Raw genomic sequence first — 24,354 nt, 5'->3', positions numbered from 1 at the left:
AGCACAGCCCTGGGAGCCACCAGCACCTCCCCATTCCTCCTGCCTTACCCCAGGCTCCCAAAATTCCACCAACAGCGCTGCCGACCCCTCCCGCCCGCCCGGGGTTCGGGTCCGTGCCCGGAGCGAGCCGAGCCAGCCCGGATCGATTCCCGGCAGCTGCTGGGTATTTGCAGAGCCATCGGGAGCCCTGAGCATCATCCCTGGGGCTGCCTCTGCCCGGGATGGGGCAGCAGCACAGGAACCGAGCACCTCCTGCCGCAGCCAGGGCTCCCCGATCCGCAGGCACACCCTGGGGCATGCTCGGGATCATCCATCAGCTCCGGCGTGGAACGGGACCTGTTGCAGGGATGATGTTCTGCAGAGCCCGAGCAGAGGGTCGGCATGACCTGGGAAATGCTAATTAATCGCTAATTAATTAACTGAGTGGAGCACTGGTGCTCGGAACAGCCGCACACCACTCGTGGCAGCTTCGGACCCGAGCCGGAGCTTTTGTCAGAAACCTCGGGGTTTATTTATGAAATCCCAGCTTCAATCGGGGGAAAGGAGTGTATCCCTCGAGGAGAAACAAGCAGCCCCGAGCGGGGAGTGATACTGAGGAAAACACAGCTGATACCAAGGTTTGCTTATCAAGGCTTGTGTCTCCTGCTCCACCCAAGATGTAAATTGGGTGCAAAAGCCACCGTGGCTCGCCAGGCTCCTCTCAGCCCCCCGCCTGTGTGTGCCTGCAGCTCTGGAGACAAACAGCCTGTTCCAGCTCCGCTTGGCATTTCCACAAAGGTTAACTCAGCGTGAGAGGGGCCACAGCCGCCGCTCCGGGGCTGGAAAAGCTCCGGGAAATCCTCCGGGGGACCGGGGCTCCCTGCGGGGCAGGTGACCCCCCCGGTCACCCCCGGAGCGCTGGCGTCGAGCTTTGATATTTTCAGGCTTTGCGCTGCTGAGGCTTCCTCCTCCCACCCCCACGTTCCCGCCTCGGAAAAATCAATAGAAGCTTCAAGCTGAGAGGGAGGGATGGATGGAGGCTGGTGTTGCTGGGCGAGAGAGGAGTTTTCCCCCTGGCTTGGGGCTCCAGCAGAAATCACCCCAGCTTTCCAGCACCCTGCTGATGGGGAGTTGGTGTTGGTCCTGTACAATTCCCAGGGGATGGAGCAGTGAAGCAGCTGTGCATGGATGGATGGCACAACTCACTCCATAAATACACAAACTCTGGGGCTGGGTGTGCAAACCAGGCTGCTGGGACAGGCAGAAAGGGCTTGGAGATGCTTTGTCCGAGCCAGCAGTAAAAACAAAACTTAGAAACAAACTTAGATCAAGCAGGGACGATCAATTATCAGAGGGAAAAGGCAGGGCACCAACACACCTGGATACCAGTGGTTCAACCAAAGTTTGGGCTCTCCTCACCGCAGCACAAGCCACCTACACTCCTCTCTGGAGAGGAGAGTTGGGAGACATCCCCAGCAGCTCCTCATGGGCAGCAAAGGCTTCTGCACCCAGTGCCCCTCATTTAAACCCTTCCCTCCCAGCTGGGCTGCACTGGTCCCTCTGGGTGCCGGCTGAAACGATTTTAGAGCCTCTGGCTGGGCCAGGAAAGGCTGATCCATATTCCTGAGGCCTCATTGCTATTCTGCAGCTTCAGCTCATTAGTGCTTAGGTGCTACAAGAGCTTTGGAAGTTTCTGGGTGAGGCAGCTATTAGGGGAGGATTGAACATGTCTGGTACAAACCCCTGGCCTGGCTGAACTCGCTAATTTACACTATCGAGCGACAAGGTGCCCACAGGCCACCCGAACCAAAAAAAAACCACCCCTGTCCTAGATACGGGCTCAGCCACCATCTGAAAAAAAAAAAAAAAAAGGAAAAATTAAGCAAAATAAATAACCCTCAGCCCCAGAAAACTGGCTGCATCATCACACCCCCTGCTAATCCATTAGCCAGCCCTCCTCCGCACACGGCTCTTAGGAACAGCGTGAGCTCCAGCTCAGGAGCTCCTGGAGAGAACCACCACAGAATGGAGGCACAGAAGGGTCTGGGTTGGAAGGGACCTTAAAGATCACCCAGTTCCAACCCCCTGCTATGGGCAGGGACACCTTGCACTATCCCAGGTTGCTCCAAGCCCCATCCAACCTGGTCTTGGACACTTCCAGGGATCCAGGGGCTGCCACAGCTTCTCTGGGCAACATGTGCCAGGGCCTCACCACCCTCAAAGCCAATAATTTCTTGTGTTTCAAACCTTTATTTTCAGTTTGAACCCATTACTCCTTGTCCTACCACAACAGTTCCTGATGAACCACCCCTGCAAAGGGCCAGTATGACCAATACAAACACCTGCACTGTACTGGGGGAGCACTTTGGGGTCTGCCCTTTTAGAGGGACTGCTTGTAAGGCTTTATAAAGGGAAGGCCTCATAAGATGGCTCCAAGCCTGTTACTTAGGCCAAGGAGAAGGGAGATGTGGGAGAGTGACTGAGCTGGAATAGGGGTACAGAGATGAGAGAGATGAGAGAGACGAGAGAGATGTGACAGATGTGCTGTGTGACTGCCACATGTCCACATCATGTCCACTTCATCGTGTATGGTGGTTGGTTGACTTGGGCTTGTTGTGCCTTAAAACCATGTAAACATGTTGTGCCTTAAAACCATAACTGGCTAGCTGCTTAAAAAGGCCAGGGTTTTGGCAATGAAGAGCCCTCCTTCACACCTGCCTGGGGTCTCTCTGTCACTCATCTGAGCAGGACTGAGCTGCTGCAGCCCTGATGCTCCCCATGCCCCTGCCTGTGCTGGATGTGCTGAGTTTTCCCTTCTCAGCAGCAGGAGCTGTGTCCTTTCCACCCAGGTTTGGGCACTGCGTGTTCGCACCTCGTGACTGTCCCACGGGGGAGTCACCAGGAAGAAATAACCAAATAACCTGTTTTTGCCTCTGTTTGAGACAAATGGGGGGGAACACCAAAAACACCTTTTCTCCTAATAAGGGAGGTCAAAGTGATGAATTTTCCACTTCTCCTGAAGTTCTTTCCTCGGAGGCACTGATGCATTTTTAATGGTCTCGATGTAGCTATTAAGCTGGTAATTGGAACAGAGCAGGCTCCAGCTCCCAGCAGGTCGGGTGTGTCCCCACACCACACGGATGGGTGTTCCTGGGGTCCCTGTTCTCCCCAGCACCGCTGACCCCCTCCTGGGCCCCATTTCCAGGCAAACCATCACCACCAAATCCTGGTGCTGGAGGAACGCGGTGACCCCGACCTGATCCTGCCTGGCTGACAGGGAAAACACTCGGGAAGGGAGCTGTTCCTTCCTCCCAGTGCCCCGCCTAATCTGCAGCTCCATCCCCCATGGGCACGATGCCCCGGACACCCCTGCCCGAATCCCGGCCGAGGGAGGGCTGGGAAGTGCCGAGAGGGGGGCTTGGGATGGAAACGGGGGCTCCGCCGGCTCCCGCCGCCGGTGGGAGCTCATCCCTGCGGATCCAGGCTCATCCCGCAGGGTTCCCATGGTTATTCACCCCCGTGGGTCCAGGCTCATCCCTGCGGATCCAGGCTCATCCCGGCTGTCCCAGTGGATGTTCACCCCTGTGGATCCAGGCTCATCCCGTGGGTCCAGGCTCATCCCGGCTGTCCCAGTGGATGTTCACCCCGTGGGTCCGGCTCATCCCTGCGGATCCAGGCTCATCCCGGCTGTCTCGGTGGATGCTCACCCCCATGGATCCAGGCTCATCCTGCCGTGTCCCGGTCGATGTTCACCCTCTCGGATCCAGGCTCATCCCAGCTGTCTTGGTGGATGTTCACCCTCTCGGATCCAGGCCCATCCCGTGGGTCCCGGTGGATGCTCACCCCTGTGGATCCAGGCCCATCCCAGCTGTCCCGGTGGATGCTCACCCCTGTGGACCCAGGCCCATCCCGCCGTGTCCCGGTGGATGCTTACCCCGGTGGATCCAGGCCCATCCCGGCTGTCCCGGTGGATGCTTACCCCGGTGGATCCAGGCTCATCCCGGCTGTCCCGGTGGATGCTCACCCCCATGGATCCAGGCCCATCCCGCCGTGTCCCGGTGGATGTTCACCCTCTCGGATCCAGGCCCATCCCGCCGTGTCCCGGTCGATGTTCACCCTCTCGGATCCAGGCCCATCCCGCCGTGTCCCGGTGGATGTTCACCCTCTCGGATCCAGGCCCATCCCGGCTGTCCCGGTGGATGCTCACCCCCGTGGATCCCGCTCGGTGCCGGCGCCGGGCGCTGCCTCCCCCTCGCGGCCGCGGGCAGCGCCTGCTGCCCCGGGACCCTCGACTCGAGGGGATCCCCGGTCCATGGTGAGCATCCCCCTGCCCCAGAAGCCACAGCCTCACCCTCCTGCCCGGCCCCAGGAGCAGCAGAGCCCTGCGGGGAGCCCCTGGCAGCGCTCCCGGGGCTGCCACTCCTGGGATGCTGAGCTGGGGTTCCCGGGTTGTGCAAGCCCCAGACTGGAACCAGCAGCCCTCCCCAGCCTCCTGCACCCCCAGGCCCAGGGGGGCTGCTCCAGGGATCCCATCCCAAGGGTCACAGCTTGTACAATCCCCAAATCAGCAGCAGCATCACCCCACACTATAGGGAGAAAGCCAGATTCCCCTCCAAGCTGCTGCCCCAAACAGCCCCCAGCTGATGCTCAAACAGCAAGAGGAGACAAGAATCAGGTTTGAGGGTGAATTTTATTGGAAATAAGGATGGGGGTTGAGGGGTACAGACCATTCCCAAAAATACAAGGGGAGAGGGGCTTCCCATGCGAGTCAAAATCCTCGCCCACCTTAAAGCCAAGCTGGTTCTCACCAGGGAACTGCCACTGCAGAGGGAATGAGGTGGGACAGGGGAGCAGGGAGGTGGAAAGGACACGGGATTTGGACAGGTAAGACCTGTGTAGGATGAAGCAGAGGAGATGGCACAGGGAGGTGTGGTGTGTTGGCCTCCTCAGCAAAGCCTCAGCTCATCCCCAGGCGCCCAAGCCCACCCCAGAGCCATCTCCCCTGTGTTTGAAAGGGCAGATGCTCCCTTATCCCAAAACACAGAAATCAGGACTCTCTCCAGGAGGAGAAATGCAGAAAAAAATAAAAAGCATGCAAAAAAATTTTTTACAAAAATGAACGCCATTCCCCAAAGCACCAAAAAAGGGTGAGATAAAGGAAGGGGAAAAGAATTTAAACAGAGAAGGGAGAAAACCCAAAAGCTTAACTCAAAACAAAAATAATCCAAAGTAACCAACTATGAAAAAAAAATTACAATTGTACATCTCAGCAGCAAAGCTGTCAAACCAAGCAGGTACAGGTGAGTGTCGGGTGGTTTGCAGAGCAGGATGAGGAGGAGGGAGGCATGGAGAACATCAATCACTTCCTTATTTTCCATCCAGAGGTGGGCTGGGGGGTCAGGGTTGAACTGAAGCTGAACAGGGTTTGTGCAGCTCCACCTGGGCTGGGTTCCTCAGGGTTTGTGGACTCAGGGAGGGGGATCAGAGGGATGGCACAGGAAAAGCCTTGGCTGTGTGATGCATCAAGGGCTGAAAACCATTTTCCCCAGAGCAGCTTCCCCAGGAGCAGCTGGTGGGGATAGATGGCGTGGAGCACCCCAGCTCCCAGGCAGGGGGTCCCCAGCACTGCATCAAACCCTGGACTGCAGGAGGGGGGGGATAATGAATTTAAGGGAACATCACTCTTCATTGAGGGGGACCCTGAACACTGGAAATTCACCCTGAAATTCAGACCTCCAGGGCATGAATTTCAGGAATAACATTTTTAAAAGATTCAGTTAAAAAATAGATGCATTTCTTTAAAAAATAAAGAAAAAAAGTAATCTTAGGCCAGAGTGTTTTCTAGTGACCCCTTCCCCACCTGCCCAAATTTAGCCAGAAAAATTGTTATTACGCCAGATCTGCTGGCCACATAGACATCCACACATTCATCATTGATTTAAAAATATATAATATATATAGAGCACACATACACACACACACAAATATATATTAGAAAAGAAAAAAAAATCCTTCAGAAAAACTCAATTATTAAAAAAAAAAAAAAAAAAACAAAACCAAAATCCACAGCCGGTGCGTTTATCCGTGATCATGTACAGTAGAAGCCAGAAACCCCTCCTGCCCCCCTGGCTCCTCAGGCTGGGAGCTTGGGGAAACACATCAGGTTTTCACAGTGGATTTGTCAGCAGAGAAGGAGCTGCTCCTCCCTCCTCCCACACAGAAAGGGCTTTAATTTATAGCGAGTTAGATCAAACCTAGGAAACACGTTACAAAGTCCATCATATATAGACATCAAATGTACAAGAGCCCCGGGCCAGTCTCTGGGGTTTGGCTCTCGCTGGCACCCGCAGGGGTTGGGGACAGTTTGGGACGCCAGGGGTGCGAGTTCAGCCTCTGGAACAGCGTCACAGTGCGAGGTCTGACAGCAGCTCCAGGCTGGACAGCAGATGGAGCAGAGACTTCTCAGGGAGCCAGGCAGGGTGGAGGCAGCCAGGGCTGAGGAAGGCGATGCCCAGGGCAGGGATGTGACTCCCAGCCCACAGGGAGGACAGGCAGCTGCTGTGTCTCCATCCCCTTGTGCCCCCCAGGGAAGGGATGGATGCTGGGTGAAGCCCCACGGGCAGGTGGGCTGCAGCTTGTGGCACAGTGGGCTTGTGGAAAAATGCCTTTTTCTCCCTCTCCTCCTCAAGAGAGCAGCATTGATTGAGGGAGAGGGATGCCCGAGCTGGTGCTGCCTCAAAGGGTCCTTAAGGTGTTGAGCCAGGCATTAAAACATTCCAACAACATTCCTCTGGTGTGAGCAGCAGCCCAGGGAGCTCCATGAGCCCCTAAAGCTGCGTGGGCTCCTGGGGGCAGAGAGCCAGGCACAGAGAGAAGGCAAGGGAGACCAGACTCCAGGGAAGGGGCTTTGGGCAGGCAGGGGAGGAGTGGGAGAAGCACAGCAGCACTGATTCTCTCTGTCTTCCCCTGACAGCAGAGAAACACAACCCCCTGTGCCGTGCTCTGGGTACTGGGGAGGGGAGGTGGCCTCGGGCACCCACTGCTCCTCTCCAGGGACCTCCTGAGCCTTCAGAGTTCCTTGGCTTGGCTGGGAAGGTGCTGGCTTCAAAAGGCTCCTCCCGGGGGATTTTTTTTCCTCAGGGCAAAGAGAAAAGAGATTTTGATGGGGCCAGAGATGCCCCCAGGCCGGGGAGGTGGATCTGTGATTTGTGCAAAGCACCCTGAACTCGAGTCCTCGCTCGCTCTCCTGCGGGGAAGCCGGGATGGAGGGACTGCAGGGAGCTGGGAGCTGGGAGTTAGGAGTCTTCCCCGAGGATCTCTGTCACAAAGGAGGCCATGTCAGTCTCTTTGGTGTCGTGCAAGGTGAAGAAAGGGTGTTCCTGCCAACGAGATCAAAGAAAACTTCAGCTGACACCACAGACCCCGGGGGGATGTCAGGCAGCTGGAGGTGGACTCCACCCTCCTCCCCAGACACCATTCTTCAGCTAAAAGATGAACTTTGGCATTTCTCAGTTCAGCCCCAGCAGGACACCCCACCTTGGCAGCTGTACTGCCATCCTTCCAGGTCTAAACTCTCCAAGAGCAGACAGGACAGAGGGAGAAAACAGCTGGAAACCCTGACCTTAACACCCATGAATCAACACACCCTTCCAACCCCTGACACACTACACCCATCCCACTCCATGCCTGAAAAATCACCCATGTGTTGTCCCATTTCCCTGCTGGACCACTGACTTGAGTTTCAAAACTGGGAATAAAGACCAGCAGAAGCAGCTCTGCACTCACCATAAGTTCTAAATAGTTCATTCGCTCAGCTGGGTTCTTCCTTAGGCTGGAACAAAAAAAAATGGGACAGAAAGGCTGTAGGATCTTTTTGTTTTGCTGAACGTGGTTTGTCATAGGGGATCTCCCCTTCCCATGGGCTGCACCCATCCGTCTCCCTCCTTGCCTGAGCAGGTTTGAACCACCAGCAAAGCAGCCAGGCAGGTGACGGGGGAAGGACAACTCAGTGTTTTGCCACAAAAAGCACAAGCCAAGCAGCTCTGCAGTCTGCCCCACACGGAGAACAACTGGGAAGGGAAGGATATGGTTTCCCAGCACCTGCAGGGTGAGCTTGCCCTTGTCTGGCAGCACCCAGGGAGCAGGGGACACCCTGGGGGAGCAGCTTCCCACAAACCCACAAAGCAGCTTTCCCCCAGGGGCTGCCAGCGGGCGGTTCTGGTTTCACTGCCACTTTGCCAGAAAACACCAACATTTCAGCAGCAGCGACAGGAAAAGGGGAAGAGAAACCTCTGCACCTTCCAGCCTGCCTGGGTGAGTCAGGCTGAGAGCAAAACCAGTTTGGGCAGCGCTTCCTGCCATGCTGAGCACCAGGTACAGCGAGGAGGGCAGAAATGGGCTCCCAAAGGACAGCAAAGCCAGCCCCACACTTCACTCCAACCCCCAGAGATCAGGGCTGCTCCTCAGGCAGGCTGGGAGAGCCAGCAGTCCCTGCTGGAGCCTCACCACTGTGCTGTGAAGTCCACAAACTCCTTGGAGAAGCGTTCAGGGGGCAGCTGGGGCGAGGGCTCCTCCACCACCTGCTTGAGCTGCTGGAAGGGCGTCCCCCAGGACTCGTACGGGAAGCGGAGAATGGCCAGCTCAATCTGGGGTGGAGGCAGGGACACGTGAGAAACACACCAGGAACAGCCCCACCATGCCCAGACAGCTCAAATTCAAAGGAAAACCCTCTTTCCTTAACGTGAGATACACACCAGGAACAGCCCCACCATGCCCACAATGCCCAGATTCAAAGGAAAACCCTCTTTCCTTAATGTGAGACACACACCAGGCACAGCCCCACCATACCCAGATTCAAAGAAAAACCCTCTTTCCTTAATGTGAGACACACACCAGGCACAGCCCCACCATGCCCAGATTCAAAGGAAAACCCTCTTTCCTTACAAACCATCTTCAATTTGGGTCATACCACCTTTTTTTCTTTTTTTTTTTTTTTTAAATATAAAGACCCAGAGGCCAAAAATACTTCCTTTTGAGGTTGGTTCAGCATATTAATGCATTTACAGGAAGTCACAAAAGATATGTAAAATGGGATTATTTAAAAAGATAATAACAGCACACAGTTTCTACACTGGCTTCCAAAGTGCTCTGCTGGCCCTAAGGCAGCCTCTGGGCCTTGGGCAGGCACTGCCTGAGCTAAACACACAAAAAATCCACAAACCCAAGAAAAATTAAGCACTCGAACATAATTTTGCCAAAACCAGCTCAATTACTGGGTTCTTCCTACAAGTCACCTCTGCTCCATCCCTCATTTAAGCAGGAAAAAGTCTGTCACAGCTCTTGGGTAGTGTCCTCATGCCAAGGATCAGTTCCTGTCTCAAAATGGGCAACAGAACCTTGAGACCTGCCTGGTAGGGTGTGATGGGATGGGAGAAATAACAAACCTGAAAGGACAGAGACTGGGACAGAGCCCAGTGTCCCTCCCTGCCTCTGGCTCAGGCCAGGGGAGCTCAGTTCCTGCTGCTTCAAAACTGAATGAAGCCACCAGCCCAGGAAGGCCTGGAACAGCCCTGCAACTCAATGGCCCACAAACTGTCTGGTCTGAAATCAATCCAACTCCTTCATAAAGAAAATAAACCTAAAAAACCCCAGGAAGCCAGCCCAGGAGGAAGACACAAGAAGGAAGCAAACATCCTGGGGCTCCATTCAGCTGCAGGCTGGCCAGCTTCAGCAAGGTGTCCTCTCCCTTCCAGCTTTGGAAAGGTTTGGATATTCCATCACTCAGAGTCTCCCATCCCACAGCTTCCTGCAGCTCAGATGACATTCCTGATGACATTTCCAGTCAGCCAGACCAGCTCTGCCCTGGCATGGGGACACCAGGCAGAGGGGCTTGGGTTTGGCACTTGGGTTTGGATCCCCACGCTGGGGAAAAGGGAATATTTGCCAAGACACAGCATGCACAAACATAGGGATGCAGCCCCCAAAACAAAAGCCTAAGAGGGCACAGGAAAAGTTCCTGAAAATAATCCACCCTCAGAGAGAGTCTCCTGGAAAGCAGGAGCTGTTTCCCAGGCAGCATCCCTCGGAGCAGCAGCTGGGATTTCCTTTGTCCACTGGCGCCAGAGGATCTCAGCTGCTTTCTGCAAGATCTGCTTCTTGCAGGAGGCAGATAAACCATCCCAAGCAGCTGCAATTTTGGAACTGAAAGCATTTCCCCTTCCTGTTGGCTGCTCTGAGCTACCCCGCAGGCAGGATTTGCTGCAAACCACACACAGCAGCTCTCACTGCAGCAGGACTGGAATCCCCTGCAAGGCTCTGGTGACTTGGGGGGTGAAGCTGAGGAAGGCTGAGCCCCAGCTGCAGCAAACCCTGCCCCAGTGTCTACCCCTCAGCCAGCAGGCAGGGAGCTGCAGGGCAATTCAAAGCCAGACTCTTGGATACTCAGCGTGGATATTCATTGTTATCCTGATATTGCCTGCTGGGAGCCTGAATTCCCTGGGTAATTAACCTCATTGCCCATGTTCAAATTGAGTCCTACTTGATGGGCACCCACCCAGCTGCCAGTGCTCCCAGCAGGGTACAGCCCCACCTGCCCAAACCCCATCCCAAACCCTGGGCTGCAGATCCAGATCCCAGCCCTTGGTGTTACCATTGTGATCCCAAGGCTCCAGACATCTGACTTCACGTTGTAGCCCTTCTGGTTCAGCTCAGGGTTTATTCTTTCTGGCTGTAACAGCAAAATGGGAGATGTTACCACTCCTGCTTTCCCAGTGCAAACCCCACAGAGCACATCCCTGGCTGCAAAAGCCAGGCTGGGTGGATTTCCCTGGCTCATGTCCTCAGGGAGGCAGGGTCTGAGGTTAAATCCAGCTCTGATGAAAGCCACATCTTGCTCCACACAACTCACATCAACTCTCCCTCTCTGCAGGGGAGTGAGGCTTGCATGATCCCTCCCCCAGGAGCACACACTTCCCACATGGATGCCACAGCTGGCAAAGGGAAATTCATACTGACTTGAGGATGAAACTAAACAATCCTGCCAAGAAAAGCCTCAGCACTTTCTCTCCAACAAGGAGCAGTGCCACAACCAGTTTTGTGTCCTTCTGCAAATGGAAGGGGCAGAGGGAGAGTCACTGTGGGATTAACACAGAGCTGGGCTTAAAGGGAGGCTCTGCTGAGTCAGGGAGAGCAGAGCACTCCTGAGTGGCTTTCAGCCTCTTACAGGCAGGGCTGAGGCTGCACAGGGGTTGCACTTACAGCCATGTAGGGTTTGCAGCCAGCATCCATGGTCTTGGCAACAGAGTCCACCAAGTAACCACTGATGCCAAAGTCACACATCTTCACGTGGCCCTCCTTGTTGATCAGCACGTTGGAAGGTTTCACGTCTAAGAGGAAATGCAAGAGGGAAAGTTGAGCTTGTTCAGGGATATTGAAGAGTCTGAGGCAAAAGTGGCAATTCCCTGCAGGCCTGGGAGGGACCAGGCAGGCCCCAACACAGGGGAAGGGAGACAAAGCCCCACCAGTCTTATTGCAATAAAAGTTATTCACAGGACAACTGTGTCCTTAGGGAGAACAAGTCCCCTCTCCAACCAGGCAGGTCAAAAGGTTGAAATAAAATGTTGAGGAGTTTATCCCCAGCTCCTTAGGAGAGATTGATGGGCCCAGCACAGCCTTAAAAGCACAGCTCTACCAAATCTTCAGGAAAGTTTGTCTCATGCACATCCTGATCTGTCCACAACTACACAAGGGACTTCACCAGGGTGGAGAGCAAGACCTGGGTGTTACAATTCCCATCTGTGATTTTTAAGGTCTCCTTCAGCCCTCACTTTGCTAAAACTACTCAGCCAGGAGGATTTGGGGATTTTTATCTCCAAGAGCTGCCTTCAAGGCATTTCTGTACTCCTAGAGGGACAGAGATGCTCATAAAATACAGGTGGTGAGGAATTCTGTTGTTACATTCAACCCTTCATCTGGAAAGGAGGAAGAGAACAACATCCTGCAGAAAGGGAAGCATCTCAGGAACAAGCATCTAGATCTGTTCACCACAGTCCTGAGCACCAGCAGATTCCACTTTAGGCATCCCACAGGGACACAGCACACCTGGAAAGGTGCCCTCCCCTAACTTGGATCTCCAACCACACTCCACTAACCCCATCCAGCATTTACCTCTGTGGATCACAGACAGTTTACTGTGCAGGTGCTCCAGAGCTCGTACAATCTGGGGATAAGAGAGTGGAAAAGCACCCGTCAGTCACAGGCAGCAGCAGCCTCTCACTGCAAACACACCACAGCCCTCAGCAGAGGCCTCCAGCAGGCTCAGGGGATGCACAAGCCCATCTGAGAACCCAAGAGCCACTCACAGACACAGCCATTTTCCCCAGAATGTCTTCAGGGATGGTTTTCTTCTTCTCCAGTACTTTCTTGTAGAATTTATCTAGGGAAGTGTCCATGAGTTCCATACAGATCCACACGTCACCCTGCGGATGGAGAGAAAGCAGCTGAGAGGGAATTCCCTGGAAACCCAGGGGAGATAAAGGGCTGGGCTGAAGAACACAGAGGGGTGTTTGGGGACAGTTTGGTGCCTCCAGTGCAATCCCACAGCCCCAGGTGGCCCCAGGCACCCAGCAGGCCAGTACCTCACGGAAGAGGGCTCCATAGAAGGTGACTGTGTAGAAGCAGTCAACTGTCCTCATGGAGATGTCCAGGTCCATCAGCAACCTCTTCTGCTCCTGAGTGTTCACAGTGGCTCGAATCCTCTGAGACAAACATGAAACAACAAGAGTTTGGTGTAGGTGGGGTTACCAGATATCAGATATTCAAACAATGGAAGATATTAGTAGATATTCAAACACTTGTTTTAGGTTGGCTAACTGGCCAATTTGCATGGCTAAAAGCAAGCAAAGCAAAAAGGCATAACTATAACTTCTGATTGAGCTCCTTGAATCCCCCAGCCTGACTCAGGACCTGCAGTCCTGGGGCCAGGGTGTTTTATCCTTATTTTGCAGCCAGCAGCACCCAGGAGGAGACGCCCAAATTGCCTCTGCCAGACAGAACCTTAACGAATGCCAAACCCTTGGCACGCTCTGCAGAGGGTGCAGGGCCAGGCCAGCAGCCTGACAGGCACTGTGCCACGCCAGCCCTGCACTGCAGGCACCAATCCTGGATTCCCAAGCCTGTTAACAACCCCACTGTGCCCAGCCAGTATCAGCACAGAGCCTGCACTGGCCAAACCACACCAGGAATGCCAGAGGCTGCCAAACCTAGATAAACCCACCCTCGTTTTGTCACAACCAGTGGAGCTCAGCAGGTCCTCTGCTCCCTTGGGGCTGTCCCTCGTGGTCCCCAGCCCAGGCAGGTGTCCCAGCCCAGCCAGGTGTGCTCACCTTCACGGCCATGATGGTGCCGCTCTGCGCGTGCCGCACTTTCTCCACCACACCGTAGGCCCCACGGCCCAGCTCTGAAATGCTCACCAGGTCATCAGCTTCCACCTCGAAGTTCTTTAGGGAGAGAGGACAAAATGGCATCAGGGACAAGCAGGTTTATCAGCAAGGACATCAGCAACACTGTCAGCTCACTGGTGCAGAGCGTTTCGACAATAGAGGACTGTGGAGGCACCACACTTGGAGAGGATGGGGGTATTTTTGGCTCTGTTGAATCACAGCCCAAACCCTCTCACCCCACACTCACCAGGGTTCATTTAATTCCCCCTCTGCAGCTGGAGATCAGGGCTTTCATCCTTTAAGCCCAGGGAACGTTGCCACTACACAGGGCACCAAAGGTTGGTGCCTCACTGCCTGTGGGGGATTACCCACCAAGGGTATTTCTGCAGTTGCTGAACTATCTGCAGGATTTTAACAGCTCCTGTGCCAAAATGGGCAGCTGTCAGGAGCCTCCACCAACAGCCAGGGATCCCTCACCTCTCCCCACATCCCAAAAATCATCAGTCACAAAAACCCCTGTGTGTGTCTAACACCACCTGTGCAAAGCCTCTCTTAGATGGGGTGCACACAGCAACTCCATTTCTAATTACCAGTGAGTTCACACAGGTTTTACCCACTTTCAGTACCTTCTCCTACCACCACAAAGCTGCCAGCAAGGTAAAACCTGAGTTAACACCAAGAAAACAACTACCTAAGCTGTGAAAAAACCATGGCCAGTGCTCAGCCCAGCGAGTGGCTGACACTGCAGGGAGCCAGCGAGCTCCTGCACCAGCCACAAACAAGTTTCCCTAAAGCCACGTTCCCCTGTAATTGCTGCCTCTGCTGGGCAGGGCACCAACCCAGTGACACACGGGCTATTTTTGGATGCTGCATTCATGGCTCCTAATAAGTCACAGCCTCCTTCCAGCCAGCCTTTATCCAGCTTTCCTCCGGTCTCAGGGAACGAAAATAATACCAGGATGCCAAAGTGCCCCAGTGGCCACAAAGGCAGTGAGGGTGGGAAAGGAGCACGGCACAGCTCCGGATACGGAGCTACGCCCTGAGCAGGGAGAGAGGAAACGGCCTCTGGCTGGGACATGTGGCTGCCAGCACTGTCCCCTCAGCACAGGCAGCAGCCACCAGGTCTGCCCGACCTTCCTGCCGGCCCTGGTCCCAGCCAGATGTGGCTGTGGATTGCAGCCAGATGTGGAGGGCTGAGCTCAGCCTGAGCTGTGCCCTGGCCTGCACAGGAAGGTGCCGGCCCTTTCCTGGGCAGGACGTGGATCCTGAAGTGAGGAGAGCACAGGCAGACGGCAGAGGAGCAGAGCAGGCTTGCAGGGGCCTCCAGGAAGGATCTGGTGGTGCTTTTTGGACACGTGTTCTGCAGTTGTTCCTGGTTATTGTGTTTTTCCTTTCCTGGCATTTGCCTCAAGGCTCCCAGCATGCTCCAGGAACCAGCACTGCCCTGCCCAGCAACAAGAGGTGATGGATGCACCCAAGGAGCCCTCCCAGGACAATGGGATGCATGGCATGGCCTGTGCACATCCCAGGGACCCGAGGTCACCACCCACCTCCACTCCTGAAGCTGGGCTCCTGCCCCAGTCCTCTTCTCCACCATGTCACTCCAAAATACCCGGACCAGACCCTTCCTGCAAACACTGGAGCAGGCAAGGAAGTGACTCTAGAGAGTCTTCCCTAGGCTGCAGCACTGTCCCCTTGCACACACAGTGCCCAGGCTGTCACAGAGAGCATCTCTCCCAGAGCTCTTGCTACACTCAACACCAGGCCCAGAAAACAGCACAGGCAGCAGGATTGTTCCCTGGACCCAGCCAAAGCTTCCTCTCCTCAACCCTAATCCTTGCACTGAGGCCAAGGGACCCAGATCCCATCAGCCAAGCCACCTCCCAGCCTGGAAGGGTCCAGATATAGGGCTGATCCAATGCAGGGTATTTTTAGCTCATTTGCAAACAGCTTCTGCAGCCCCAAGAGAGCCCATAACAAGAGAACGAAATAAAAGAGGGACAGTGGCTATTTCCAGCAGTGCTTTTCATCAGGTCACTAGGAAAGACTGGAGAACCAGAGAGAAACTTTGTGCCCAGCTTCTCCTGGGCCTCAAGCAGCAACACAGGCAGGATAAAGGGACTTGGTTTGGGGCAGTCTGAGAGCTTGGTGAGGCCACCCTCGTTTAGGACAGATGGGTTGGATCATCCTAGAATGGTTTAGATTGAAAGTTTGTACCCCAGGAGGCTGCACTCCTGATCTGACAGGTTGCAAGGCACAATCCACAGAGCTCTCCATGCCCAAGGAAAACCAAACTGGAAGGAAGCAAAAAAAGAAACCCCATTGACACGTACTTTATCTCCAATGGTAATGAAGGCCCTGGAGTCCAAGTTCCTCGGGGGCCTGCAAGAAATGAGACAGAGTCAGGAGAAAGCCCAGCTTCATTCACCCTCTTGGCCAGAGCCAGGTTTCACATTCCTTTGAGCACTTTCAGCTGCTGCTTTCCCCCTGTGCCTTGCTGTAGGTTCCAACCAGCCCCCTCCAAACACCCACAAATGCTTAAATCGTGCCAGTAACGCCTCACCCCACACCCACGGGGCACAGTGAGAACCCCAGGGAATCAGCCAGGTGAGACATGCACCAAACCACCAGGCTGTGAAACCATTCCTGCTCAGGAGAGGAGCCTGAGGAGCCGAGATGAGACGTTTCTGTGGCAGAGCAGCTCAGCTGTCATGTTTTGACAGGCAGGTGTTGTACCAGCACAGCCACGTAGCCCGAAATGCACGCGAGGGAACAACAGGTAATTCCTCCCCTGTGAGTCATTTGTGTACACTCTGCTGCCTGTTCCAGGCAGGCAGAGCAGGCAGCACTTTGGTGTCACCCTTTGCACAACACCAGGCAGGTGAAAGTTGTCCTTTATGGCTTTTTTTCCTTATTGCTGCCCACTTCCCATTCTGGGCAGCACGGTACTTTTAGAGCCACCACGAGTGCTCTGCCCCTTGTGCCTCACTTCTGGGTTCTCCCCATCCCCTGGGAGCTTCTAAAGAGCAGTGATTGCCCAACTGGTTTAGTCTCAATTCCCACCAGAGCAGCCTCCAGCTTCAAGGAAGTACTTTGGGCTCTGAGCAAAAGCCTTGCACTGTGCAAATATTTGCACTGCAGCTTGAAAAGGAGGGGAGAAAAGGAGCAGTGGGCAGCTTGCACCAGACTCTGGGCATGCAAAGCCCTGCAGACTCCAGCATGAGGCCTTCTCCAGGGGAAATTCAAACCCTGGCAGGAGCAGAGACAGATGTGCCCGTGGGGGAAGGAGGTGGCTGTCACAGGCAGGGCAGGGCAGGGCTGTGCGAGGCTGCACAGCATCACTGGGGGAGCTCCCCTGCCTCCCTCTTTCTACCTGGGGTTTTCAGCAGTGATGTTTCCCTTTTGGGGACTCCACTGCTCTCCTGGGGTTCTCTAGAACAGGTTTCTGGAGCAAACAAGGCTCAGCAGTGGTGATGCAGCCCAAAGTGTTTTGGAAGAGCACCATGGAAGTGGAATTTTAGCAGTCTGCTCTTTGTCAAACCAAGCACAGCTACCCTGGGCTCTCCCCCATGGCATAACAAGCATCAGCAGCTCAAAGCAAACAGGGCAGGGAGAAATTCCAGTGCCCTGAGATACTGCTGGGCACTGGCCCCAAACAGCACAACAGTGCAGGATGTCTGTGTCCTCCTTTTAGCAGGGTAAGGAGCTGCAAACAACTCAAACTAAACCTGATACTCAGGCCGTGTAAAACACTCCCCCAACCTTTGTGCCTCTGGTTTCTGTCGGGGTCCAGCTACCACCACTTCTCCTCCCCTGCATTAAAATTCTTCCCTCAGGCAGGTTTACTCTCTCTACCACATCTTTGCCCTTTGGCATTGGCAGAGCCATGGCAGAAAGACTGGGGAGAGCACCCCAGAGGATTCTGAGTCTTTGCCTTTGGGACATTTCCTATCCAACAGGCACCTCCCAGAGCAACACACGTGTGCAATTCCTTCTCATCACCCACGAGCCCCAGCTTCAGAGAAAAGAACAACTATGCTGATTTTGGGAACCCTTCACAGGCCATTCCCCTTGAGAAGTGCCAAATGCAGCTCTGGAGAAGCTCTGAGCAGCAGAGATTCTTACGTGGTGTTGGCCACGGGTGGTTTGATGGGGACACATGTGATCCTCAGATCCCGTTTCTTCTTGCCTTTCACTGCAAGAGAAGATGCACACGTAAGGTGAGCAAATGGATTTTTGCTTTTTTCCTTCAAGTACCCTTTTCCCAGCAGCCACTAGGCAGGAATGCACGGCTTGGACCCCTCACCATGGTCAGCAAAATGCCAAGAAGGTCCCAGTGACCACCTGCCCAAAATTTCAGGCAAGAGCCAGAGCACGAGTGGGTCTCAATGACACTGTTGAGCATTGCTCTGCAGAAATAGCCAAGGGTGCACTAACAGACCATTTTCCAGGTCTTGCAGCCAAGCACTGTACCCCAAAAGTGCTCTTTACCCTCCATGGCCATTAACAGTCCCCTCTCTTTGGGATTTAAACCCTTTCTGGGGTGAAAGCTGCAATTTCTGCTGGGCACTTACCTGGTTTGTGTGGCTCCAAGGATCCTTTGGAATCTGAAAGAGAAAAACGAGACAGCAGCTCAGCCTCCATGCTGCAGCCAAGGCAGAGAGCAGCCCTGTGCCCCTCATGGCTCATGGACCCAGGAGAGCTCCAGGAGAGGGAGGCAGCTGGGCTTTGGGAGCACAGCCAAGCCTGGCCCCATCCCTGTTTCTCCAGCCACAAGAGGTCCCCACGCCATTAGTGATGTGCTGGGCTCCCAAAAAAGCATTCCCTGTCCAGAGGCTCCTTGACCCCCAGGGCCCCAGCCCCAGCCTGGCCTTCCTGGGAAGAGCCAGAGCTGGATCTGGCATGGAGAGCAATGACCACGAGACATCCAGCAAAAATCCAACAAAAGCACTCCAAAACCCAGCAGAAGCAAGGGGTTGGTCCCAGCAGGAGAGGGGACACCCCATCGACAACAAATGGAAAACAGGGAAAGACCAGACATGAGCTGACTGTCAGCCAGCAGTGAACCCCTCACAAATCTGGGTGTTTGAACAGGCTGAGGCACCAGGACAAGGCACCAGGAGTGACTGGCAAGAGGATGCTCTTGTCCCCCTCCTCCCAGCTCCAAACAGCACTGAGATAACAACACCCACTGCTGCAGAGGGAAACAGGGCTCAGGCAGGGCCAGAAACCTGCAGGTGAAAATTCCATCCCTGAGAAAACAAACTGACCCCAAGGGGCTCAAAGTGCAGCAGCTGAGAGCATGGAGGTCCTGATCCCTCCCAGGAGAGACAAGGAGGCAGCTGCACTGTGCAGCTAAAGCTGCTGTGGCTGCACAGAGCTGGAGGATCCATTAGAGAGCAGGAATACCAAGGTGTGCTCCAGGCATGGGGCTGGGAGCAGACAGCTCAGCATGGCCTTGGACAGCCTTTCAGAGCAGCTCCTACCTGCCTGGCTGCTGGGAGCAGGCGTGTGGACAAAGTCCAGCACTCCAAAGGCTGCCAGGGAAGGGAGGGGAGAGCGAGGAGCTGGGATTTCAGCAGGAGACAGCACCGTGCAACAGCTCCTGCAGCTGCAGCAGGACAGAAGGGAGACACATGCCCAGCATGTCCCCAGCTCTGACAGCCCCCAGCCCTGTGCCCTGCCAGCTCCAGGACAAAACAGGTGCCTGGGACTCACTTCTCCTGCCCTGTCCTTCCCCAAATGCAAACCTCACTGAGGTTGTGGGTCAAAACTGGTCTGCAGCGTACTGCAAAGGTCCCACCTGCAGGACCATCCCTCCCTGCTGAGGGAATCAGCACAGATCAGCCCACATCCCCACCTTATCTGCCACTTTTCCTGCATCAGAGCTGAGCCAAAGGCTCCAAGACCAGCACAGTTTCCATGATGTGAACTTCCAGCTCAGTGAAACCAGCACACGAGCCACTCCACCCCAAACCCATCCCTCTGGGATGGAAACCACCTGACCATGTCAGAGCAGTCACAAGTTCTAATTTGTGAGCCTGCAGAGTTTCCCTTCCCCACTGCCCACCCAGCAGGGCTGGAAGGGGCACTATGAATAGCCCCACACACCCACGGATGGCACTTGGCAAAATACCCAGTGGAGCAACGACGGGAGCAAACACAAAACGGAGCCGGAGGAACGATCCTGTCTGTGGGTTCAGCAGTGCCTCTCCTTCCCACTCCCAGCTTCTTGCTACTCAGTGTGGGAGGCCAAGAACAGAATCTAGAAACTGGGGTCCCCTGAGTCCTTCTGCACTCAGCAGGGGAGTTGCTGTGGGCACCCATCCTATGCCAGGGGATGGATTTAGCCCCGTGCTGAGCCTTTCACCCCCAGGACCTGCTCCAAAACTCAGACTGCTCTCTGCTCCACACACAGCCCCCCCTCAAGCAGTTACCAGCCAGACCTCCACACGAAGCCCTGAAATCCCCCCATGCTGGCTGGGATTCTGCTCCATCTGTTTGCTCTCCCTCTCCCCAATTGCCATAGTAACCCCGCAGAGCCGGCACAAAGCGCCTTCTGTGCCATCAGCAGCTCCCCTGGCACCGTGGCTGTGACTCACAGGGCAGCAGCAGGGTCCCCAGGCACCCAAGCCAGGCCTCTGCAGGATGGCCTGAGCCCTTCCTCAGCCCTTCTGGGGTTGGAGGGAGCAGGGAGCACCCAGTGTGGGGTTGGGAATCACAGGGTGCCTTGTCCAGCAGAGCCCGAGCTTGCAGGCAGGATTTGCAGCATGGGATACCAGGGCAGCAAGGGACACAGAGATTTCCCTGTTCCAAAGCCCCTGCTCTGTACAGGAGAGTCTTTTGATGTGCACTGGCCATGAACTCTGCTGTCACAGGCACCCTGCACACATCCCTGTACTCCCAAACTTCCACCCTTGACTTCCCAGAGGTGGAATCAGCAACCATCCCTTTCGCAGCCTGTCCTGCTTAGCCCCAAAAAGCATTTCCTAGCTCCAGCATGAAAAAGCACTGATTAAAGCAGGGGTATTACACCAGCACTCCCAGACTCTGCCTGGGCCACCTGTGAAGGGCAGAAAACCCAGCTCAGCCCATTCCTGCAGGAATAAAATCACCCAGGATGCTGCCCTGCAGCCAGGGAGCCGAGGCAGAGGTTGGATTCGTTTGTTACAGCTCTCCTAAAATTTGACACGAGATTTCCAGCTCCCAAAGGCTGGCCTGAACTACTCCTTGCTGCAAGCTTCTCCCACTGCTTGTGGCTCCAGTGCCTCTCCCCAAGGAGAGTCCATGCCCCATTCAGGGTGAATGAGAATGCAGGAAAAACTGGGGAAGGGAATAAGAAAAAAAAGGGAAAAAAGAGAGAAGCAGAAAGGCAGTGGGATGGGCATGACATGACCCTGCAATTCAAGCCCTTCAGCCCCCGCAGGCAGCTGCTGTCAGCTCCTTCCCACTGGAGAGTCCCTGGCACTGCCTCTGCTGCCCTTGAGACTCAGCACAATCCCTCCCACATTTGGGATCCCGCGAGGGTCCCCGCAGGAGGAACTGCTAGAATGTGCACAACTGCTTATGTCACCTGAAAATCCTGGAAATGCTCCAGTTTCCCAGGGCACTGGGCTCTTGCAAGAGGGGTGTCTGCAAGCACAAGTTCCCCTCAAGAGATGCAAAGGCCAAAAGGCAGCAGCAGGACAAGGCGATCTGGGGACGTGTCCCGGTTATCCCTGTGAGCTCCAGGGCTCTGCTGCCAGCCCCGAGCTCATGGGATGGCAGGGCACCATTCTGGGCACAGGAAAGGGCTGCCAGCCACAGACACACACAGCACAGTGCCCTGCACCCAAGCAGGGGAAAATTAGCTGACAGAAGTTCCTGGTGCGGATGAAATTGCAACCCACGTGATGCTGCAGGCACGTAACTGCATCCTTTATGCTAAGAAAGGAACCATTTCCTCCTAAAGAGAAAAAAAAAAAAAAGCCCAACGAGATTTTTTCTCATGCTATAACCACCACCAGTTAAGAACCACCAGACATTTCCTGGAACTGCCTAATTCAACACCGGAATCCTCATTTTTGCCACCACCAACTTCAGCCCTATTAAGCTGCACCTCTCCACGGGAGGTTTTTCCTTCCCACTCTGCTGGCGTGGGCGGAGAGAAATGAACAGGACAATCTAAAGAACTGCAAATAAAACTATTTGCCTGAGTCGACCTTTGAAATTAAACCTCACCACTGCCTCTCCAGGGCTCTGGTTATAGCCCCAGGTGAAGTCCTGGGCACGGGAGGCTGCTCTGAGAGCTGTGCTGCTTTTGTTAGTGCTGGGGGAAATGTTTTGGATGCATCTCGGTTCTCCTCGATCCAAGGAGGAGAGTCAGATGCCATGGATAGGGCAGAAAGCTGGAGGGTGGATCCCAGCCCTGCTGCAAATAAAGAGCTGGAACACAAAAGCATGAAGGAAAAAAAAAGAAAAGAAAAGAAGAAAAGAAAGGAAATAAATTGGAGGCAGGGTGCAGAGCAGAGAGGGGAATTTGGGTGCTTGGTCATGAGAGCCAGCTCCTCAGAAGCACACTTTGTGCTGTTTTCCACTGTTGGGAGTGGAAAAAGCTGTCCATGGAAGTGGAAAAAGGGCTCTCAACCTGCTGAGAGCCATCACTCATCAGCCACTGAGGTCCCGCTGCAGAGGGGCTCCCGCGGGTCAGCGCGCTCCGCACTTCTGCAAAACTGCCAGCGAGCAGCAGGAAAAAACCATGCTGCACAAAAAGCCCCTTGCAGCCCCAAAACAGCCTCTCAGCCTGTGCTGAATCAGAGCTGCTGACTGCTGGGGCCGTGGGCACCCACCTTGCCCATGCAACAGGCAGGGGACGGCAACCAAGAGCTGCTGGAAAACCCTGCGTCCCAGGAATGCGACTCCAACCAGAGCCAGAAGCCAGCTTCACCCTCTGCATATTTTCCTTCAGACATGCTGGATTTGATTTTTTTTTTTTTTTTTTTACCAATTAAGACGCCAGAGTTTTAACCCCACAAAACATGCAACTTTTCCAGCGCTTTAAAAACAGATCCCCAGCTGCAAGGAGAGACCCCCTGCCCAAGCCAGGAAAAACAAAAACGCGTGGATTGACCCCAGAAAGTTACACAGCCCCTTTTAGCACCAAAACCAGCCCTTTGCTCTCCCCCACCACGTGTTTTGGAAATTGCAACATCTACCTTGCTTCTTGTCCATGGTTTCCCAGAAATGAAGAGCAGCGCCTGCACGCCTGGCACGAGAGAGGGATGGGGGCGGACTGGAGGAGGGAGGGGAAAAAATTCCCGCAGGATCCAGCGCACGGCACTTCTTGCAAGCACGGCTGATTCCTTTCAGTGGGAATGCATGGCCCCAAGCACCCGCTGGCTTCACAGAGCCCTGTGTCCCCAAATCCCAGGGGTCCCCAAGGCTGGGAGCAGCAGCCAAGGCAGGCAGGGGGAATTGGGGAAGGTAGAGCCGCGTTCCCTCATCGGCAGCTGCCGAGGTTGGCCGGACTCAGCTCCGATTACCCTTGAAAGCTCAACAGTTGTAAAAACTGCAGCAGAGAAATAGCAGGTGACGTCAACAGGAAACTGGTGGGGAGCCAAACTCCAGCTCCCGGAGCTGCCGAGGCGCTGGATTGCTAAAGTGCATCCCGGTGGGACACGTTCCCTTCCCACCAATTCAACCATTCCAAGCCAGCCTGCAGGCCCAGGCATCCCAGCGGAGTGACCCTTGCTCCAGGACAGCCCTGGCACCAAGCAGCAGAGCCCAGGCTCGCTGGTTTGGGCACCAAAGGGGTGTTGGGATGGAAAGAGGTCACGTTTCATTGTGCTGCAGGTGACACGTTAATTGCTCTGCCACTAACAACTATTACCACAACAAATAGTAGAAATATTGTTCCATGACAATGCCAGCTCGGAGCTCAGCAGCTATTCCAGGGTGACAACCGAGATGGTAGCAAAATATAAATTGCTGCATGCACTTGGCTGGGAAATAGCAAGGGAGAGTGGGAAAATAAAAGCATTCATTTCTCTGCAAGCACGTGCAAGAAAAGCCACGGCCAAGAATTGCTGCTCTTGCCCTTTCCCTCAAAGCCACTCCAGCAGAAGCCAACGCTGATGTTCCTGATCAAAGCCAGGCTCAGCTCTGACAGGCTGGAGTTTTGTTTTCGATTTCCCTGTCAGCCTGGAGGGGAGATACTGTACCAGATTCTTTACCTTAAACTAATTATAGAAAATCTACCAGTGCTTTGCTGCTGAGCTCTCTCCCGACTCCAGGCTGTGCTGGACCAGGCACATTTGCAGGCTGAAAAGTCAGAGGTCAAGGTAAACGCACATACCAACATAATGAGTGGCTCTAATTTTAAATAGTGTTTATGTAAGCCCCAGAAGGACTGCGGAAGGTATTTTCTCAGGCTCATTTCCACTCCCAGGGTATAGTTTCAGGCACAGATCATCAGCACATAAAGGATGCTGACGCAGGAGCTGCTCTTGCAGATGGCACTGAGAGCCACCAGCACCCATCCCCAGCACTCCAGGGGAGAGCAGTGCTGTGCTGCCCTCCCATCACTCACTCTATCAACAGCTAATTCCCTCTCACCCAGACACAGACACTCCAAGGATCTTTACAGACACCCACAGAGTCAGAGCTGCTTTGGAGCAGAAAGTCCCTAACCCAGCAGGTGGGATGGGAAAGAAGATTTCCTTTGAATTTGTCCCGTTGGGTTTCAGCGCCTGAGGACCAGGGGTGGTATAAAGCTGAGCTTCCTGACATCTCAAAAGCATCTTTAAAAAGTAAACAAACAAGGGGAAAAAAGTGAAGAAAGAAAAACAAACCCAACCATCCTTTCAAGTCTCACTGTTGGGAACTCTTTCAAAGGTTTGCTGGTGCAGTTGGAATAACCAGGCGTGCACCATTTGCCAGAAATTATCCAGTCCTTTAT

General features: G+C 54.4%; 1 protein-coding gene across 2 annotated transcripts in view; it reads right to left on the bottom strand.

The window, feature by feature from the left end:
• Positions 1 to 4,650: 4,650 nt before the first annotated feature.
• Positions 4,651 to 24,354, bottom strand: part of MAP2K3 (mitogen-activated protein kinase kinase 3) — a 30,334-nt gene continuing 10,630 nt past the window's right edge. The window contains exons 1-13 of one of the 2 annotated variants that reach the window (XM_054644068.2): positions 22,613 to 22,939; positions 17,993 to 18,025; positions 17,544 to 17,613; positions 15,752 to 15,800; positions 13,362 to 13,475; positions 12,615 to 12,734; positions 12,339 to 12,455; positions 12,145 to 12,196; positions 11,236 to 11,363; positions 10,628 to 10,705; positions 8,485 to 8,624; positions 7,765 to 7,810; positions 4,651 to 7,358 (exon numbers count right to left, since the gene is read on the bottom strand). In XM_054644068.2, the coding sequence (XP_054500043.1) occupies positions 7,275 to 7,358; positions 7,765 to 7,810; positions 8,485 to 8,624; positions 10,628 to 10,705; positions 11,236 to 11,363; positions 12,145 to 12,196; positions 12,339 to 12,455; positions 12,615 to 12,734; positions 13,362 to 13,475; positions 15,752 to 15,800; positions 17,544 to 17,613; positions 17,993 to 18,025; positions 22,613 to 22,628 (1,047 nt within the window). In that variant the 5' untranslated portion in view covers positions 22,629 to 22,939 and the 3' untranslated portion in view covers positions 4,651 to 7,274. Of the gene's footprint in view, positions 7,359 to 7,764; positions 7,811 to 8,484; positions 8,625 to 10,627; positions 10,706 to 11,235; positions 11,364 to 12,144; positions 12,197 to 12,338; positions 12,456 to 12,614; positions 12,735 to 13,361; positions 13,476 to 15,751; positions 15,801 to 17,543; positions 17,614 to 17,992; positions 18,026 to 22,612; positions 22,940 to 24,354 lie in introns of those variants that run through there. The other variant, XM_054644069.2, reaches the window with a different exon arrangement.

The sequence above is a fragment of the Agelaius phoeniceus genome, chromosome 16 (genome assembly GCF_051311805.1).
Source record: "Agelaius phoeniceus isolate bAgePho1 chromosome 16, bAgePho1.hap1, whole genome shotgun sequence".
In the NCBI taxonomy this organism is placed as follows: domain Eukaryota; kingdom Metazoa; phylum Chordata; class Aves; order Passeriformes; family Icteridae; genus Agelaius; species Agelaius phoeniceus.
This window is presented reverse-complemented; position numbering and strand designations above follow the sequence as displayed.